We start from the raw sequence: 22181 nt of genomic DNA, 5'->3' as shown, positions 1-22181 counted from the left end.
TTCAGAAAACCTATTTTTATTTAAAAAATAAGGCTAAGAAAGTATATAGCATGCTTTGAAAAGCATTTATGTTGGATCCAGTTCTTATACTCAAAAGCAGCAGCTGTTTCCTTAGACTATTCCAAAGCTTTCTGATTTTTTTCTAGGACCCTGGTCATGCTTAGTGCAGTTTCAAACTTCTCTCTGCGGCTGGTATCTAATTTTAGTGTTTTTTCTCTCAGTTGTCAGTTCCATGACTGAAGGTAATTTTAGAAGGTGCTTAGACATCACATGAATTAAAACCGTGCAAAAACTGGGAAAAAGATTTTCAACCAATTCTCAAACTCATTAGAGTAAATATATGCAAGTTTTTCTCCTTTGTGGATTAGTGAGCTTACTCCAGCTTTTCACATTTATTTTAAAGTTGTGAATCCATCCTCTTCAATTCAGCTGGATTACATTTAACTCTTATTTCTTACTTCACGAATACTAATTTTTTTTTTTAAGTCTAGAAGATTTCATTTTATTTTTTTAAATCTTGATTCTATTAAATTACGTTATATTGAGTTCAGTCGGTGAACTAAGCGCACCTTTATAATGCTCAATTTGTTATTTTAAATGTCATCATGTGTTCATACTCACCATAGTATCAGGAATGCTTTTCATCTCTTCTAAGGGAAACAGTAAATCTCACATGCTGTGTTTTTGTCTACATTAACAAATAATCCAGCAGAAGGAGATCATGACACAAAGAATTGTTTCTGAATTCTGTATATCTGCATTAAATAGTTTGGAAAATTTTCCTTGGACAGTATTGATCGAGGCCTGTGGGGTAAATATTGCCATTAATCATAGAATGATTTAGGTTGGAAAAGACCTTTAAGATCATTGAGTCCAAACTTTAAAATCATTGAGTCCAATCGTTAACCTAGAACACTGCCAAATCTACCACTAAACCATGTTCCTAAGACCTGCATCTACATGTCTTTTAAATACTTAGAATCAGAGAATGTGTGGGCTTGGAAGCGACCTTTAAAGATTATCTAGTCCAACCTCCCCTGCGGTGTATAGGGACCTTTTTAACTAGATCGGGTTGCTCAGAGCTTTGTCAAGCCTGACCTTGATTGTCTCCAGGGGTGGGGCCTCCACCACCTCTCTGAGTACTTCAGGTATGGTAGACTGAGCAATTCCTTAGACAGTGGTCACTTCCCTGTTCCAGTGCCAGACAACCCTTTCAGTGAAGAATTTTTTCTTAATATCCAGTCTAAGCCTCCCCTGGCACAACTTGAGGCTGTTGTGAGACAGGCAACGTCTTGCTCTGTCATATATCACTTCGGATAAGAGACTGACACTCACCTAACTACAGCCTCTTTTCAGATAGTTGTAGAGAATTAGGTGTTCATTTTTCCTAGTTTCTGTCCATTTCTGGTTGTAATGGCAGATTATTGAAAGAACAGGGACTGGTATGGGCAAGAAAATAACACTTAGTTTGTCCTTGTCTACAACATCTTCCTTTTTTTAATACAAAGATACCAGTTCCAAACACGAATGGGTCATAGGTAAGAGCCTGATGATATGTGAGAAAATAGTTAATCAATAGTTCTGTGCAGAGCAATGTTGTCAGTGAGGTAAAAAGGAGCAGCAGGCATATGGCTGAGGTAGTGCAACCTTCTAAGTTGACAGTGAAGAGTATGCAGTGCATTAATGCATTCGTGTTGCGGAGAGGTGTGTAGGATCTGCCATTTAGCAAGTCAGTCAATTAATAACTGAAAGATAATTTGATAAGGGTGTACACATTTTTTTTTTGTGATTTATTAAGTATATGTACATTAGTGAATGAATGCACAAGTGGGAAGGTTAGATGTTCAAATTATAAGCTATGAAAATATATTAAATTTATGTATATTGTAGATCAAATAAATCAGGAATTTAAATGTATACATAGTTACATTATATGCAATTTATGTATTTAGAAGAGCAAGGCAGAGAAGTAGAAGCAGAAGGTGTGCATAGTCAGGAGTGACTGTATCTTTAAATTTCTGTTAGGTAAGAACAAAAGAACTGTAGTATGTGTATTTTTCCAATCAGCTTTCAGTCACTGAAATGTTTCTGTGGCTATGTATCCTCTGAAGTATAGCCTTTCTGCTGCTGTTTTCATTCTTAAAACTTTTGGAAAAACATATAAGCAAATAATTTCTTACTCTTTTTTTACACTCACGGTATTTCACCCAAAAAGGAATCTTTGTCTCTAGTGATGCTGAATTAATATATCTAGAGTCTGTATGTTTCTCTTTGTTCTTCAATACTACTGCATAATAAAAACAACTAGACTTCCAGATGACGTATATGATGTTTCATCTTTAAAGAATTATTCAGCCATTTCAAGAAATTCAGCAGAGAGCTTCCCTCTGTAGGCCTTGAATTTAAAAAGTTTTAAAATAGTGCTTCCTGTCATCCTGAATGGTTTTAGTACAATTTGAGCATATGGATGTTCTGAAGCAAGCAGGAGAAAGACCCCAAACCCTGTTTTTCCCAGGGCTGTGCCATTGTCATTTTGAGACTCTGATTTTCTACAAATGTTTGTTAACAGGAGGATGTAAAAAAAAAATATTTTTTTGTAAATCCTTTTTAAAAAAATGCAAGTCCTTTATAGAATAAAAAAAAATCCAGAAAATACTTCTTCCTAATTCTTCTGTCCTCAGCTGAGGTCATTGTGACAGGTTAATTGATTTTTTTAATCTCTTTTTTCAGTAACATATTTATATGTAGATTTCTGACATTACTGACAGCTAAAATAACCAAAGGCACGTTTTTGCCATTTCATGTAAAAGTTCTGTATTCATTTATTCCTTCTCTTGCTTCTCAGAGAGTAACCCACAGAAAAGAAAAAACCTCATTTGCAGCTGAGGTTTCTAAGGTTCTGACACCAAGTTATTATACTCGTTCTTCTTCATTGCTGGAGCTGGATTTTATGTGAAGTTTAGGTAATTTATTTGGTGCTCACATTGTATTAATATCCTTCATTGCTACTTTTTGACTGATCTTGTTTCTTAATAGTATTTCATATAGTTTTTCTTCTCAAGCTTTGCTAGACTGAAAATTGAGAATGTTATAGTGTTTATTTCCTCCCTCAAATATGCTGCTCAGTAAAAACTTCACATTTAATCTCTTTGTAGCCTTCACTCATTGCCTTTACAAAAGTGATACCTTTTGATTCAGCATTATAAATTATAGGTTACATTAAGACCTGGAGGCCTCTGTTGGATTTATGTAACTGCTGTATAGTTCTTTTATATCTGTTATATCCGTGTCATAGAAAAGATGGAAATGCACCCTGTCTTACGATATAGCGCTGAAATAAAGACATTGACAATTAACAAGGCTATCCTGAAAATTGTCTAGAATCCGAACCTAGTGTGAAGTCAAGTATTTACTACTACAACTGTGTTAGAATATTCTCCTCTACCCCACCTCAGTAATAGTAACTAATTAGTAATTAGTAACTAATTGTTTGAATTGTTGCAATATATTGAATGGAGATTTTGCATAACATTTGCTTATTTTATTTCAGCTTTTCTTCTATCCATAACCCAGTTACGTGGTGCAGTAAATGTTGTATTTGTTATGGATTTGTATTTGGCAATGTATCATGGGTGTAATTTTTTCTCTAACTCATTCTGAAAAACACAGATTATCAGAAGTACAGTATTCATCTTACTGCTTGAACCACTTCCTCTAGCCAGTACTTCCCACAAATCCTGTATCGTTTCTTTTCATTTTTTGTTTTCAATGGCCTTCTAAGGTGACTACAACAGTATATTACTTTGGGGATAAAAAAGTGGTATCCATTAGATACCATTAGATAATAACAGGACTACTAAGTCTTTTATCCATCATGAGTAAATATTTAATTATTTATTGGCTGTCACAGAAGTGTACATTGATAATATAAAACTGTATTTCTTAAAAACTTTCTCATCTATTCACAAAATAAATTCCCTGGTAAACAAGAAAAATATTTTTTTTAAAAAGAGATACGATGTTTTTTCTCAGTATTTGAGCTTTTTTTTTTTTTTTCCCCCAGCAGTACTCTTGGTTTTTTCTTAGCAGGCCGTTGATTTCTGCTTCCTTATCTTTTTTCATCTCTTTTCAGTTTTCTGTAATAGATTTTGTGGAGATGTCTCAATATGATGCCCAGTTTGCTGTATTTGCATTCAATTCCCAGTGAAAACACTTCACTTGCAGAACTTAGCTCCTGAGTGGCTTAGTATCTGGATTGAATTTAGGAGGAATAATATAGCTATCCTATTACCTAAGACAGTTAACCACATCCTGTGGTTACATTGAATGAAGGCTAGTTATTGCAACAGTTTTTAAATTTTATTCATTTTGATTATACTAACCTTTGCAACTAAACAGTTCCTATTCTGTAACTGTTCCATTGGGGTAAGTATGACATATTTCTCTAATGAAAACGGATTTAAATGTATGTCCCTTTCTGGCTTTGCACGTTTTTTTTGCAGTAATGAAGTAATACATCACTCCTTGTTTATACCAGTGTGACAAAAATGACATCAATTACATTTTACATTATGAGTGTAAGACAAGCAAGGGCATGGAAAAAGATTATGGGGATACAGCTGTAAGATAAAGTGAAGGAATAGAGTTTATCTTTGATACGATTGCACAATAGGTATGTCTCATTCAGAAACAAAGGCAGTTTCTCAGAAAACTAAACAGGTACAGTATTTATCTCAGACTGCCAAAGAATCAGCACTAATCTGAAAGCTTTGAAAACTTTTTCCAATCAAAAAACCCCTCCAAACCAATAAACTTACTATTCATAAATATATATATTTGCACCTATATATACAGCTGCAAGCATATAGTAGACAAAAAAAGCATCAAAGGCTACTGAAAGGCACTTCAGAATTTTATTTCAGAATGTTAATAAGGGAAAATAAGTATCTTTATTTGTAAAAATCCCTCAAAATAAGAATTTAAAATGGAAGTCCTTAAAAACCGCTAACAGCAGAATTATTGTTAAAACTACCAGGATATGCAGTAAAGAATATGAGCATGTGTCGCGGGCCGGTACCGGGGGGGGCTACCGGCTGTCAGGATGTTTCCGCGACTTCTCCCTGCAATGTGGAGGGGTTTGTGAATGAGCCCAAGGGTCACACGTGGCGTTCGCCTCTCTCAGAGGAATGGCCACTGCGGGACCATATCTCAGAGGGTAGATCAGAGTACCCTCTTACCATGCTCACAAATTGTTACTGAGACCAATGTTTAGTTTGTGAATTAATCGGTTCAACACAAACTAAAGGATCAAGGTTCAGGAGAGGTTGGCTAGGTATGTATTGGAAAAGGGCTTCAAAGGCACTCTCCATTTCTCTGGGCAGCGGGAGTGGCATTCAGGCAGGTTCAGGTGCTGCAGCAGGGTCTTGTCTCAAGCAGGCAGAGAGAGCGAGCAGAGCAGAGCCCTGCAGATCTTACTCTCTTTTTATAGATCAGAGATCATTGTTCCGGAAAGTACCACTGTCTGAATTAGCCAATCAGCATTGGCCAGGTACATACTCTGTTAGAGGCAGTTTTTAACCTATTGTCTGTTTTTCTGCCAGTTATTATAACCCTTGTGCTGTTTTCTTGCCGTGCACTTATCTGGTAGGGCAAGAGGCCTGCTCATTCCATCCTTGGCTGAATCAGAGAAAAGGCGTCACTCTTGCTTTGCTGGCTTGAAAGGCATTTTTTGTTTAGTCTTTTGTGGGGGGAAGAAGATGGACCGTTCCCCACAGCATGTCCTTAATGTATAAGGAACATTTTGGAATTCTTTTCTTCACAGGTATGTTAAGAGAAAAATGGCAAAAGGGAGGAATTATACTAACAGTCATGAGAAAAATAAACATTTTGCTTTTAGAAGAAGTGCAACAAAACAAAACTGGAATAGAAAGGAAGAGCAATTAAGTAAAAATTACTCTTCCAGATACAGGATTGGTGCTTGGCTTTTTTGCTGGTTTGGGAGTTGTTTTTCTTTCTCTGCTTTTTTTCTTAGTATTGGAGAAGTGGTGACAGTAACTACTATAAGTGAAAAGTTTTTATTTCCTCTTAGGGAGACCAGCTCTGTGAATGTAAAATAGAGTGGGAAAATAAGGCAGACAAATAAAGATTCTGGAAAATAATAATGAGCCTGACTTTATTACAGCTGAAGTAATTTATAAAGCTGCATAAATTAGTGGAAATTTCAATAATATTCTCAAAGGTTCTCTTAACAGGAAGTATTTATAGTATTGCGTATACTTTCAATAGCAAACATGCTGAATTGCTTACCGCATGCATCTACATGACAGATGGTATTTTGAAAATTAAAAAAATAGGGGTGAATCCGTTGTTTGGGGAGGGGGAGTGGGTTGTGAAGGAGGTAGTATTTTGAATTTTTTTATGTCTCTCAGACAAAACTTCCCCTAGAAAGTATAGAGAAAACTGGAGACAAATCCTGCAAAACCCAAATGGTTTTATTTGTTTCTAAAATTGAGCTGAAAAATGCCTCAGAAGTCTGGTACATTCTGTTCATATACAAGTGATAATAAAATTATATGTAATTCCTTAGCACTGTCTCAATAAGTTTATTTAGAATTGTGTTCTGATAGAACTACTGTTTTATGATATTCTTCATTCATTTAGATTTCTTTGTTTTCAGATTAGAAACTTTACACAGGGATACTATAGGCTCTACTATTTAAAAAAGTTACATTACTTTACTAATAGTGATTGGTTCACAGTTAGTCATGCAATATAGTTAGTGGTTCAAAGATGTAACTATTATACAGAGTGAGTGGAGATCATCAAGACAGAGGGATCTGAAGTAGTAGAATTATAGTACAGCCCAAGCTGGAAAGGACCTCGAAATATCATCTGGTCCAATCTTTAATGGAAAAGTGACCTGAAGTGGGATTATCTTGCACCGTGTCCAGTCACATCTTGAAAACTTCAAGTGATGGAAAAACTACCACTCTTTTGCACCCTCTGCAGTCTATCTGCAGCTTTCTTAAGTGGTGGGGAAAAGAATCACTGGACGATCCCACTTGTGATAAACTGCCAGCCTGAATAAAAACCATTAATCATCACCCTCTGAGTGTGGCCTGTTGTCCAATTCGTTACTCATCTCACGGACCACCCATCCATTTTGTACCTTTCCTGTTTGTCCAGGAGAAGGCTGTGGAAAACAGTGTCAAATGCTTTATGAAGTTCATGTAAACAACATCGACTACTCTCCTCTTGTCAACAGAAGATATCAAAGAAAATAAGAAAGAAAAAAACCTCTCAAAAGTCAAATGAAATAAGTCAAAGCTAGAGTCAGAGGTTTATGACAAAGAGAGGAAGTAGGCCAAGAGGATGGGCCTTTCTCCAGCTAGACAGACACATTAATGTAAAATATAGGCGTGACTTACAATTACATTTTCACCTGTTGCAGTTGCATGTGTTTTGTAACATCAATGCACAGCTGGAGATATTGCAGTGTGATCTTAGTTATCTGATGTGTTGAATTCAGTTTTATTCTCTCTGCACAGGAAACAGAGCTGGAACTATTTGGTGATGTGTGCTGCTTTCTACTTCTGTAAAGCAACAACAACAACAACAAAACTTATTTAAGAACTAGGCCAAATATTGTAATTAAATGCAATAGAAAATTATTTCCTTGAAAATGGTCTGAGTCACTTCAGATGGTCTGGTTGCACTTCTGATAGGAACTGATCTTTTCCAGCCCAATTTTTTCTCCTCACTTGGTTAGTTCCAGTTATCATCACAAATGTGATAGGATGGGGAGCTTAGGCTCTCTGTAGCATGTTCAAGAAAGTCTATGTACTGAACAGATTATGACTTTCCAGGATAATCAATAAGTGCTATGACAAAAATTTATAAGCATATATTATGCTTTCTTATCTCAGAAAAACACCAATTTCTAGTGGACCTGGTCCTTATGTATCACTGAAGGAAATGGGATGGGGACAGAGAGGAATATACCCCTGAACAGTACCAGATTTGGACTGCCATTCATTATACAATTTAATCTGTGTGAAGTGTCACCTACCACTTATATTGTAAATTCTTACAGTTTTATCAGGATACATTTAATGAAATAATGTAATCAGCTCAAGCTGCCTGATGCAAGTTATAAGAAAATCTCAGATTTGCATTTATTTTTATAGGAAGTTTCTAGCCCTGGAAGAATGGGGCAGAATGCTGAAAATTGCATCAGAGTATTCTATAAACACTTAAAAATTAAAAGGAAAAAATAATCGAAACTATGTTCAAACTATAGTAACCTCATGTATTGAGGGATTACTTGTGGGGGGGGATTTTGAGGAGAAAAGGAGAGCAGAGGCATTTGGGTAGTTTATAATATTTTTTCCACTAAAGCACTAGCTGAAACACTACTTGTTTTTCTTGCTTGCCTTACTTGTTTCTGCAGTGAGTTCTCTGCCATATGTTACAGTTTCCATGGGCTCAGCCACTCTCAGAGGATTTTCCATTACCACATGATTTGCTGAGTCACAGTGCCCATTTTCCAGAGTTCATGAAGTAACAAATGACACCTTGGTTGCAGAACATTTAGATGTAATTGCACTGACTACCTTTAGCTCAAACGTGTCAATCTCTTTGGGATTCCTCTGAGATCAATAGGCGAGAAAGAATAAAAAATGCCCAGAGAGACAGATCCCAGTAGTTAATTGTCAAAGTTAATTTGTTTCTGTTTTAAAAAGGCTACATTTTTAACATGAACATAGAATGATATTTCTAGTGGAGTGATATTTATAATATTTATATTTATTGATTCTAATATAGAATGTTGCATATTTTAATAAAAAGTAGTTGCTTATATTTTTTAAAAGACGTGATAATATGTGACATTTAATCTTTCTACATTGTCTTATTGTATTTTTTTATACATGTACAGTCCCCTCTTTACAAATGCAATATGCAGCTTTACCTAAGTTAATAAAAAAAAAACCTTTGAATGAAGTCAATAAAAAGAATATTTAAAATGTTCAGCTTTTTTTGCTTTTTTTTTTTTTTTTTTTTTTAAATTAAGGGTGTATATTTAAAATTTCTCTGCAATATTTACTGATTATTTTTTCTTTGTGTTTTTATTTACTTTGAAAAATCTAGCTGGTCACTGTGGTATTCCAGATCTTATAGTCAATGGTCAAGTAATTGGAGAAAATTATGGTTATAGAGACACAGTTGTATACCAGTGCAGTCCTGGTTTTCGGTTGATTGGTTCTTCTGTACGAATATGTCAACAGGATCACAACTGGTCTGGTCAGCTTCCATCCTGTGTGCGTAAGTAAGCATGGCAACACATACTGGCTTATGTTACAGGAATATCCATGTCAGACAAGAGGAGGAGTGAATTCGCAAGTTAGTGTTCACTTTAAAAAAAACCAAACACAAACAAAACAGATTTAAGCAGGTCCTGAAAGGTATGTGGCCACCTAAATTCTGTGATTTGTCTATCAGGTGAAATTTAATGTTCTCACTTGAAATTTCCACTGGATTATTACACTTTTTTGGCTACTAAACACCTGTAATTTATATATGACTATGAAATGTCAGCAAAAAGTGATGGGACTTGGGCACCCAGGTACTCAAATCTTAAGATGTCTTTATGTCCCTTAGTAGCTTTTGGAAATACTCAATTTACATTTTCTTTGACTGCTCTAGGTAGATAAGTGCATACTCTTTAATTGCACTGTCAGCACTGATGATTAAAATGTTTCCTTGAACAAACTTCTACTGTTTATTCCCACAGATATACTTTTATTTTGTTTTCTGATTTGAGTTTTGTCTTCTTTGGTGTGAATTTTGTGGTTTTTTAAAGAGGCTTCTTGTGTGTGATACATGTATCAACATATCAAAATTCCATTATGTAATAAAGGAAAGACTATTTCATTTAAGAAAAGATGAGCTCTTGAAGAATTCGCAAGCAACTATGTTTCAATAATTCAGGTTCAGTAATACCAGTGTATTGAAAAGCTTTTAGTCTGCCTCCAAATTTACTATTTTTATAACTTCATTGTTGCAGTAGAATCTATCTGAATACTGAATCATGATACACACTGTTAATTCATTGCACTTCCTCTCCACTCTTTGTTTTACATAGAACTAAGATGTATGTAGCACTACTATAGTAATCACATTTCATAATTTTGTTTCCACTTTATGATCTGTTAATAGTTAATTACTGCTTTGCATTACATCTTATATCAACTCACTTCTTCGTAGGTAACTGTTATGGCAATAACAGACACATTAATCAAGGCTTTCTAAAGTAAAATGTTAATATCAGTGTCAGGAGTGAAAAAAAAAAAGTTTTGGATATGGAAACAGCAAAGAAATTGACATATTTTCTCCCTCTAATCAAATGGATGGTAGTTGTTTGAATACAGGGGGATGTGTAACACAGCACTTCAGAAAATGACACAAGACTTGGGAAGAAGCTTAGATTTGCAAAAGGCTGCTATGAACAGCAGCTGCCTCTGGCTTTGTGATGGATATTTAGCAATGACTCCATTTCAGATCAAAGGTTCAAATGAAATGTAGAAAAATATTTCACCTTTCTATACTTATTTAACTTCAGATATTTTAATTTAATTTTTCAGATCAAGTGTTTAATTCTAGTGATTGTGACCTTTTCACTTTTCTATTCATCACTCCTCTTGCATGTACAGTGGGCATACTACTACTGTTGTGTATTGCTCTTGTACATGCATGAGCATTAATCAAAATTAAATGCAAAATTCATACTGCTGTTTTCACAAGAATAATTTTTATTGTTATTTTATACACATTAAAACCCACATTTGTTGGCTGAATGCATATCTTTGCCTCATATTTTTACAAATATTAACGTACAAATGTTAGTGTACAATACAAATTACTCTTTTGGGGAAAAATACCAATGCATTTTATAAAAATTTCAGATGCCAGTAGCAAAAAGATAATATATTTAATGAAAACAACTCAGTGATATTAACAGAACATACAGAACTCAATTTTTATTCATAGAATATATTGTGAGTTATCTGTCAATGCTCTACTAGCTTTAGGGACTATTTTCTCTTTTTTTGGATGTTATTAACATTTTTATCTCATTTAGATTATATCAATGGGTTTCTTTTAGAGATATCATGATAAATCTATTCTACACAGAGAAAAATAACATTTATTAAAATTAATTTAGAAAAATAATGAGATTTCTAAAGGGATAAAAAATTAAGAATAATGTATTCTGTTGGTTTTTTATTTTAATTGCTAACATTTTATTCAGCAACTATTGGATTTTTTTAAAACATAGAAGAAAATATTTACAGATTATTTTTTTTTTGTGAAAAAGGATTACTGTATTTGTTTTCTTTATTATTTTGACATGTAACATTTCTGAGCAAGGAGAAGACACTTTACCTTCTATAGTCAGATTTTGTATAAATGCAATAAAGGTTTCACAGTGCCCATAATTTTTCATGTATCCAGTCATAAATTTGTAACTTTTGTAAGTGCTTAGGCCTCAAAAAATAAAAGAGTGAGTTGATATTAAGACATACTTGTAAGAAATAATTCCCGAGGAACCAACACACTGTAACATTTCCTTTCAATTTCAGACTATATGTAATGAAAATAAAGTGCTTGCTTTTGTCCTGTTTCTTCAGGAAAGTTTTCTTCATTTGCCTTGTTTACTGCCTGGCAAATGTTATTCAGTTTCTTTAAACATTTAAATAAGTGCTTGAACATTTACTAAAATATGTCTTAATTCTTATTCAGTTCAGAGAAATGTGAATTTTTCATGGAAGATACTCAGTATTTTACCATATCTTAACTTTTAACTACTGTTATATAATTATAGTAATTACTATCCATAAATCAGGAAAAGTGATAACAGCATGTTCTCTTTGCCTTTTTTGTTGTTTTGTTGTTGTTGTATTTTTTATTTTTTGCTGTAGCAATTAGCTGTGGTCACCCTGGTAGTCCTATTTATGGAAGAACAAGTGGAAATGGTTTCAACTTCAATGATGTTGTGACATTCTCATGCAATACTGGGTATGTTATGCAAGGACCAACCAAAGCACAGTGTCAGGCTAATAGGCAGTGGAGCCACCCACCTCCAATATGCAAAGGTAGGCATGCAATAATTTACAATTTTCAAACTTAGTTTGAAAAATAAGTTTGAAAAACAAAAGGAAAATGTCCAGATAAAATTACTCTCTTACAAACAGGCATCAAAGTATTAAAGAATATGTTTCATTTTTCTGTTAGATCTGTTCTGCATTCAAAAGGTTGCTAGGATAACTGCTGCAGAGGAACTTGGATTATATGTCTGTAGTTTCTTTTCATTTTTTAACTGGTTTCTACAAATTCCTTAAGCAAAATTATGCAGAGATAATGAAGAGTTTTAATCCTGATACAATTTTCTCTGCTTTTCTAGCCAATAAAGTTCTAATCGGTGTGCAAGAAAACATATTTTATTTTCCTTTTATATTTCCATTGATCTGACTGCTCATCTTGACTTTTTCATTTCTTATTCTAGTTTGTTAGTATAATCCATTTGGGTTCACTTTTAACACTTCTGGATATTATATTTAAATTTTTTTCACTGAAAATACAGGCATATTTTTTAATTACTTCTGTTTTAATTCTTAAAGTAGTTTTAGAAACATATTGTCCTTTTTAATTCTGATGTTACATTATTTTAAAATATTTTCATTTAGAAAAATGTACTACTGATTGATTATTTTCAGTGTCATCCCAGCAGCTTCTATAGATTTTTATCTGTACACATGCTAAGTAGTTATGTATTTATAGTAATTTTATTTACTGTATTTTCCTTCCAGTAGGTGTCCACTACTTTGATAATTTTACCTTAGGCAATAGTGGCAAGAAGTTTAAAGAATGCAAATTTCCAAGGATCTTTATGCTGATGAGAAGTTATTATTTGTTAAAGAGGTGATGATGTGTTTACTTGACCAGAGGAGTCTATTTTATGGAAAGTGTTAAAAAAAAAACCTCCATGACTCCCAAAACAAGTACTATACTCCCCTTACAAGACAGCTGTAAGTTGCAAAAAAAGAAAAAATTATATAAATTAATTGGTCTTAAATGATTTGCAAACACATGAATCCACAAGTAGTTGAGGATTCAAAAAATCTATTGTCCTGGTTTGAGCCATAGCCTTCAAGGTATATCCAGATTTTTAAAGTAACATGTTGTAGCATGTAACCTGTTGTAGCAAGATCACCAGCCTTACCTAACTGATCATGTGCCTTTTAGCTCAAAACATCTGCCTCAAAGGTGCTTTGTTATCAAAATGTTAGCATAGGAGCATAAGTATATTTTCATGTCTATGTGCGTTAGAACAAAGGCACATTGAACCCTGTATCCTGTTACCAGCTGTGAGCAATAGTTACTGTCAAGGCAAGAGTATATCCAGTCACTTTTATTGACCAATACTTTTATAGCATCATCACACTCGATGAAGAAATGTTTCCTTTTATTTGCTCTGAGTTTAGCCCTGTTTTTAACATCTCCTGGTTTCCTATCATCTTCCTAATTCAGTGCTCTTATATAAAAAATCAGAATATAAAAAGTCAGGGTAGCAACATATTGGAAGTTTCTCATGCAAAGGAGATCAGACCTTTTAAAGACCTTTATAGTAGACTGCATTCACATCATTCTCAAGTCTATGTTCTTTTTCTTTTCAGTGGTCAATTGTTCTGATCCTGGAATTCCTGCAAATTCCATAAGAGAAAGTAAAATTGAACATGGAAATTTCACATATGGCACAGTAGTATTTTATGACTGTAATCCTGGATATTTTTTATTTGGCTCTTCAGTTTTAATTTGCCAACCAAATGGCCACTGGGACAAACCTCTACCTGAATGCATTAGTAAGTAGATAATGAGTATGCTTTTATAAAGAATGTGACGTAGGCTAGGTATTATTTTACACAGCATTTCTATCAGTCTAAAGACAGCACTTGGAGTAATCATATTTATATACATTTGTATGTGTGGTAATGATGAAAGGTCTCAGTAGCAGCTCAGTAGCTCAGTTATATTGTTATGTAGCAAAGAACATGGAAATTCAGGGAAATGCAATAATGGAAGCAAACATCTCTGATCCGGCCCCAGAGAGTGGTGTTGAAAGGAGCTAAATCCAGCTGGTGGCCGGTCACAAGTTGAGTCCCACGAGCCTCAGTGTTGATACCACTAGTGTTGGAACATTTTTATCAATGACCTCCATGAGGAGATAGAATGCACCGTCAGTAATTTTGCAGACAACACAAAGTGGGGTGGGAATGTTGATCTACTTGAGGGTAGGGAGATTCTACAGAGGGACTTGGACTAGATCGATGGGCTGTGGCAAATTGTATGAGCTTCGACAAGGCAAAGTATCAGGTCCTGCCCTTGGGCCACAACAACCCCAGGCAGCAGGCTGGGGGAGGAGTGGCTGGAAAGCTGCCCAGCAGAAAGGGACCTGGGGGTGCTGATTGACAAGCAGCTGAATATGAGCCGGCAATGTGCCCAGGTGGCCAAGAAGGCCAGTAGCATCTTAGCTGGTATTAGAAATAGTGTCACAAGCAGGTCTAAAAAAGTGATCCTCCCCCTGTACTTAGCACTGGTAAGACCCCACCTCAAGTACTGTGCACCTCAATACAAGAAAGACAAAGACGGGTTGGGGCGGTTGCAGACAGGAGTAACTAGGCCTAGAGAACAAGTCTTTTGAGGAATGGATAAGGGAACTGTGTCTATTTAGTTTAAAGAAAAGGAGGCTGAGAGAAGACCTTATTGCTCTCTAAATCTACCTGAAAGGACATTGTAGACAGGTAAGTGCTGGTCCCTTCTCACATGTAAATAGTGATAGGACAAGACGGAAGGGCCTAGGGCCTAAAGCTACACCAGGGGAGATTTAGGATGGACATTAGGAAAGAATTTTTCTCTGAAAAGGTTGTCAGGCTTTGGAACATGCTGCCCGGAGAGGTGGTAGAATCATCATCCCTGGAAGTGTTTAAAAGTTGCATAGATGCGGGATGAAATTCAACAAGGGGAAGTGCAGAGTTTTACATTTGGGGAAGAACAACACCATGTCCCAGTACAGGTTGGGGGCTGACCTGCTGGAGAGTAGTGTAGGTGAAAGAGACCTGGGGGTCCTGGTAGACAGGAGGATGACCATGAGCCAGCAATGTGCCCTTGTGGCCAAGAAGGCCAATGGCATCCTGGGGTGCATTAGAAAGGGTGTGGTTAGTAGGTCAAGAGAGGTTCTCCTCCCCCTCTATTCTGCATTGGTGAGGCCACATCTGGAGTATTGTGTCCAGTTCTGGGCCCCTCAGTTCAAGAAGGACAGGGAACTGCTTGAAAGAGTCCAGCGCAGAGCTACGAAGATGATTAGGGGAGTGGAACATCTCCCTTATGAGGAAAGGCTGAGGGAGCTGGGTCTCTTTAGCTTGGAGAAAAGGAGACTGAGGGGTGACCTCATCAATGTTTACAAATATGTAAGGGGTGAGTGTCAGGGGGACGGAGTTAGGCTTTTCTCAGTGATGACCAGTGATAGGACAAGGGGTAATGGGTGTAAATTGGAGCATAGGAAGTTCAAGGTGAATATCCGAAAATTTTTTACTGTGAGAGTGACAGAGCACTGGAACAGACTGCCCAGGGAGGTTGTGGAGTCTCCTTCACTGGAGACATTCAAAACCCACCTGGATGAGTTCCTGTGTGATGTACACTAGGTGACCCTGCTCTAGCAGGGGGGTTGGACCAGATGATCTCTCGAGGTCCCTTCCAGCCCCTAAGATTCTATGATTCTATGATTCTATGTTTCTATGATTCTATGATTCTATGGCTTAGGGGTAAACATGGTAGAGTAGGATTAAAGGTTAGACTTGATGATCTTCAGGGTTTTTTCCAACCTAAACAATTCTGTGATTCTGTGAATGCTTCAGCACAATGATCCTTGACAACAGAGAAAGAAAGTAAAAACATCTCAATTGAATTAGCCAATATATGGCCTGCATAGGCAGCAGAGGTATAATCACACTGGTATGTAAAATTATAGTACCGAATTATTGATTTATGTCATACTTTCTGGACTTCTTTTGGGACAACAGCAAGATCAGACTATCTGTGAAGACAGTAACATAACAGTAAGTACACTGCAGAAGTCCTCAGCTTACCGCACTAGCGGTACCTGAACCTCATAGTCATATGCAGCCTATCCACTGAGGCAAGTGGATCAACACCAGAAGGTGGTTTTCCTTCTGGCTTATCTTGAGCAACTATCTAACAGTGATATTTATATTGCCTCTGAGCCTCTTGAGAAAGTCTGAGACCTCATTCTTTAAGGATTTAAAGGGAAAACAGGCAAAGGGCTCCTTGTTTAGAAATCACAGTCTGACATTTGCAATACTGTAGATACTAGTTCTCAGCTCTGGAAGTTGCCCCTTTCTTTAATGGGATAAATAGCTCGACTGCAAGTCCTAGTTAAACTTAAAACAAAGCGTCTAACAGTTTCACATTAAATTTTAAGGTAACATTAACATTTTGTGGAGGCAAATGTTACTTAATAGTAACATATCTTCAAAGAGAAAGAAATTCTAAAGGTAAAGGTGCAAAGAAGGATTTCTTCTTTCTGCTTTTATATTTTTATCTCCTAACCTTCTTTCAGAATTGTCAGAAGTAATTTAATAATACAGATTTTACTCTTCTTTTAAGCTGACCTTTTTGAGTAAGAGTGTCACATGTAATTTTGAAAGAGAATCCTCAGCTTTATTTGTGTCATTTACATAGAGCTGTCAATGAATTCTGACCTAGGCACTATCCATTATCTTTTATAATAATAAATCTTACAAAAAATCACTCTAATGCAGTTACTGAATATTTTTTATAAGAGCCTTCTAGCTTCTGGAGAGTTTTGTAAATTGTTTCACTTTTAGACATGCACAGGTTGATTGTTTCGTAGTCTGCACATTTTTCCATTCTAAGACCAATGGAAAAAAAGTGAAAAGCTGACTGGGTGAGTTTTTTTGACCCACACTGGATTATTTTTTTACTTAATCCTATTTCAGTCTTAACTATTCTCAAAGAACATACTTCTTTTTTTTTTCTTTTTTTTTCTTTTTTTTTTAATATTTCTAGAGTAGTGGAGAAGAGATACTGTGAAAAAGAACAAAATTGCCACCTGTAAAGTGACTTAATTCCTTTGAAACATGTTTTAGCTAGAGTACTTCTAGCTACTGTAAGAAGCAAAATTCAACACTGACCTGGACCATAATGCCCTTTCAACTCTCTCTTTCACTTTAAATCAGAGGCATACACTACATAAGCATATGTTGCTAGAAAAAATACTTTAAATTTGAAATGTACTCAAAATAAAAGATATGTTTGGACAACACACCTCAAAGAATTCCAGTGACCATATAAGGGTTTTTTGTACTTAAAGTATTCTCAATTTAGTTCTGAGTCACATGCTCTGATGAAAACTCCCCCCATGAAAGCATGAATATAAATTTAAATTTTTTTAGAATGTATAATCAAGTGAAGGGTGACATTACAGAGTGGTATGATTTTTTAAATCAGTTATTGGAAATCCAGGACTTTTAGACATAATTATATACTAAATTAAACCACATGTATAGGAAAGCCCAAAAGTGGATGCTGTAAGGTACCAGCATGAAATTAACTTTTCCTTTATGACATCTGAAAGGGACAAATAATCAAACAAGAAAAATACTGATAATAAAAACACGCTGAACGGCCATGAATGTTTTTCACAAGAAGAAACAGATTCATCTAATTAAAGCCTGAATGGCCAACATGCCTTTTTATTAATAATGTTGAAAGTTTTCCTTCTCTACAATCCTACACAATTAATAGTAGATTTTAATTATAAGCAGTTGATTAAACAACATGCTAAGAGCAAATGCCCAGTTTGTAAAGCTGACCATTGTGAGCATTTTACTCTAAAGTCCTGCAAACCTACAAAATGGTCATGGGGGTCAGTGGCAATACATAGTAAACAAAGTTAATCAATCACATACCACATTCCTAAATCCTTTGTGGGGTTATCAGGAAGGTTCTGCATCTTGCAAGTTGGACCCCTAATAAAACATTTCACTTAACACAGACCAGTCTTTGCATAACTGTAAAGCTCTAAGACTGAAAATAATCGTTAGAAGAAGATGAATCCCCACACATGAGTTTGGTCATATGTTGTATTTTACAACCACTGTACTATTTCATTCATCTGAAGTGCTAGGGAATTGAATATATCCTCAACCCTGATCAAGCATCTGCTCTGGCTTCTGTTTTGACAAAAGAATCCTTCTGTAAATGTTATGGTGTTGAAGATGATGAAGTCTTGGTAAAAACTACATTTGTGTGATTTAAGGGGCCCTGTTCTTATACCCTTGCATTCGCAGCTAAAAATTGTGTTTTTCAAGATGCATAAATAGAAATACCTTTGTCCAATATATGGCACATGCAATCAACAGTTGAAAGATAAAACTAAATCAAACATGCAAGATTAGGTTCATTCTGTGAGCTCAGTTTATGAATTTTATTTGTGCATTTTGTGAACTTGACATATTAACTTGCTTTTATATTAAGACCTTGCTCTTAATTCTTCAAAGTTTTATCTACATTAATTCAACATGCAAGAGGGTTTCTTTTGTATGCTTTTGGTATGTGCTCATAATCTTAAAAGACAGACTATTTCTTTTCAATACAGAACTTACTTTCCATTACATACATTGTCTATGTAGATCATGTTCTCCATAATGATGCATAAGACCTTTTGTTATTTTACTGTATTCTTATGGAGTAACTAGCATCCTGCTGTCCTAGATAAGGTAGCTACCTTATACAACTTTCCACAAAAAATTGGAAGTAACAAGCAATTATGAATCAAAATTTACTCAATAAACAACGGATAGGCAGTTTATCCATTACTTTTTCAAAGACTGGGATCTATAGAAACTCCCTTCCATCTTTGTGCCATTAACATCAATGAGCAATACCTAGGAATACATTAAAGCTATGTAAACAGGTATTTTATCTATGCAGTACCTTTTTTTAAGTGACCATATCCATTAATATGAATATGAATATTAGCATTAAGGTCCATGGCAAAATTTAGCAAAAATTAACTTGTTTATAAACCTAATAGACTTCATGACCAATTAATTGGGACGAGTGGATGAGGGGTCTTCATATTCTATGCCTCAGCAGTGACTTTGACAGATACCATCTTGCTGTATTTTTTCTCTGAAGCGTACATGAATGAGTGTGTGCTTTCTTTGTGTATGTGTGTTCATGCCGTAAAGATTAACTTAGTGTCTTCAGACATCAATATCTGTATCTAAAATACCTTTTTGATATCTCCAAACATCTGTTTCAAAGCTTTTGGTTGTTAATATATTATGCATTTCTAATCACATAATGTGTCCCCCTCCTGCAAACCCTGAAAAGGTCACCCTCTTTGCAAAATTTGTGTGTGGGTTTATAAAAATTATAACTACAAACTGTCTGATCAGTAATAATAACCTTTTTTTATCTTCAATAATTATGCATTGTAGTGATTGACTGTGGACATCCTGGCATTCCTCCTAACGCAGTCCTCTCTGGAGATAAATATACGTTTGGGTCTACCGTTCATTATACCTGCACAGGTAGACGATCTCTTTTAGGACAGTCATCTCGTACGTGTCAGTTAAATGGACATTGGAGTGGATCTCTTCCTCATTGCTCAGGTAATTTTTTTAATTAATGAGTGTGCCCTGAAGCTGTTTTGAATTTATTTATGTCAGAAGACCTTTTTAAAATCTGGAAAATCACATATATAACAGAAGTATGTTCTCAATAGAACTAAAAAAAAAAGTAAAACCAAATAAAACTAAAAACTCTATCACTAAGCTAGTATTCATACATATTTGTTGGGGGGAAAATACTATTTAGATAAAATCTAAGGCTCCTTATGATGGTTTTCCATAGTTTTAATATGCAAAAAAAGAATAAATAAATCAAGTTTGAATAAATAAAAAAAGAGGTGGAAAAATCAAAGAATACCAATAGGAAGCCTAAAAATGTACATGAAAATATCAACGAAAAAATGATGAAAACAAGACTAGTCTAAAATGATCCTGCTATTGAATTAAGTAAGTGTTCAGATATCTTGGGATAAGCATTTGTAAGTGATGAACATGAAAATACTTATTTTTTTCTGATTACAGTTTTCGTACCCAGAGATAGGAACCTTTAACCATATATGATTATTTTTTCTGAATACAGTAAGAAACATTGCTTTGATAGAGACATTAAGGTGGATTGAGAGCTAACTATGAGACAGCATTGTGCCCTTGTGGCCAAGAAGGCCTATGGTATCTTCAGATATCTGCATTACAATGAGTTTGGCCAGGAGGTCAAGGGAAGTCATCCTCCCCTATTATTCTGTCATAGTGAGGCCACATCTGGAATATGGGGTTCAATTCTGGGCTCCCCAGTTCGACAGAGACAGGGAACTATTGAAGAGAGTCCAGCAGAAGGCAACAAAGATGACTGGGGAACTGGAGCATCTCTCATATGAAGAAATGTTGAGAGAACTGGGACTCTTTAACCTGGAGAAGAGAACGCTGAAAGGAGACCTTATTAATGTATTTAAATACCTAAGGGGCGAGTAGCGCCCAGCAACAGGACAAGGGTCCATGGGGATGAAATGGAATGCAGGAAGTTGAACATGAAGAAAAAATGTGGTGAGGGTGACAAGGCAGTGAACAGGTTGCCTGGGGGGTTGTGCAGCCCCCTTCTCTGGAAACTTCAAGACCTTCCTGGATGCGGTCATGTGTAATGTGCTCAAGGTGATCCTGCTTTAGTGGGGCAGTTGGTCTAGATGATCTCCAGAGGTCCCATCCAACTTCAGTGATTCTGTGATTCATTGAATCATAGTGAATCAAATTGTGGCAGAACACAAACTTGTTTTCTTTAGCTGTATTGTACCAAAGAAGAATTCTAGTTGAGGAAAATTTGAGTCTTTGTTTCCAAAGTTTTTATCTGAAATGCTTTATTGTTTTAAAATAATGTACAGCCTAGGAGAAATCATTAGCTTTCATTATTAGCCTTGATAGCTTTATTTATTAATTTAGAGTGTAAATTAATGCCTTAAACTTTGTGTTATTTTTGTATTATATTAAAAATTTATTGTAATAATAATGTGTTATTATTATTATTAATTATATTAATAATTAATAATACAGAATTTTCACCGTTTAATTAGACAGCATACTTATCCTTTTAATATATGGAGAGGAATTCAAACAAAAAATCCTATGTCAGCAATCACAAAAACTAACCAAATTTACCAATTTAACAAAATTTAACTAAATTAACCAAATTTAGCTAGGCTTTTTTCAGTGATGTCTCATGATAGGACAAGGTACAGTGCGTGCAAACTGGAGCATAGGAGGTTCCATGTAAATATCAGAAAAAAACTTATTTACTGTGAGAGTGACAGAGCACTGGAACAGGCTTCCCAGAGAGGCCGTGGAGTCTCCTTCTCTGAAGACGTTCAAAACCTGCCTGGACACGTGCCTGTGGGGATCCTGCTCTTGCAGAGGGTTGGACTAGATGATCTTTCGAGGTCCCTTCCAACCCCTAGGATTCTGTGATTCTGTGAAATTTTGTCACATTATCCCTAATACAGGTTCCTTTTTGTTACATGGCACTTTATGTTTCACATCTAGAGTCAGAAGGAATTTTCATGTCCCATTGATATCTGTTGGCATTCAGAAACACAGTTTTCAGTCATCATATGCGTATCAGCTGCAGTCAGAAATTTGCAGCAATTTAGAATTCCTCATACGTGCAGCAATGTTTGCATACTTAAGTGTAAACTTACCTAAGGTATAAAAATGCCCTCCTTTTCGTTAAAATCAAATGCCAGCTGAGAATTTGTTACACATGTGGGTGAAGGATGGGTTATACCTGACTGTAACTCTTGAATCTGTGCATGAGATAATAAAAATATTTTCTGTTACGACATCATTGATTATATCACTGTCACTTTCTGATGTGATTACTCATTTAGAAAAATTATTTCTGTAAACTTCAATCAAAAGAGATGGTGGATAACCTCCCTAAGATTAAAAGGGTAATCATTCCTG

At 35.4% G+C, this 22181-nt stretch overlaps 1 protein-coding gene across 2 annotated transcripts in view; it reads left to right on the top strand.

Annotated features, from left to right (window-relative positions):
- Positions 1-22181, top strand: part of CSMD3 (CUB and Sushi multiple domains 3) — a 545585-nt gene that overhangs the window by 477923 nt on the left and 45481 nt on the right. For both annotated transcript variants that reach the window (XM_009995351.1, XM_009995350.1), the window contains 4 exons: positions 9148-9321; positions 11979-12152; positions 13734-13919; positions 19602-19775. In XM_009995351.1, coding sequence (XP_009993653.1) covers positions 9148-9321; positions 11979-12152; positions 13734-13919; positions 19602-19775 — 708 coding nt within the window. The remainder of the gene's footprint in view (positions 1-9147; positions 9322-11978; positions 12153-13733; positions 13920-19601; positions 19776-22181) is intronic.

The sequence above is a fragment of the Chaetura pelagica genome, unplaced genomic scaffold, assembly GCF_000747805.2.
Source record: "Chaetura pelagica isolate M959 unplaced genomic scaffold, ChaPel_1.0 scaffold53, whole genome shotgun sequence".
Classification (NCBI taxonomy): Eukaryota; Metazoa; Chordata; class Aves; order Apodiformes; family Apodidae; genus Chaetura; species Chaetura pelagica.
The sequence above is the reverse complement of the archived record's forward strand: the minus strand, read 5'-3'. Positions and strand labels throughout refer to the sequence as shown.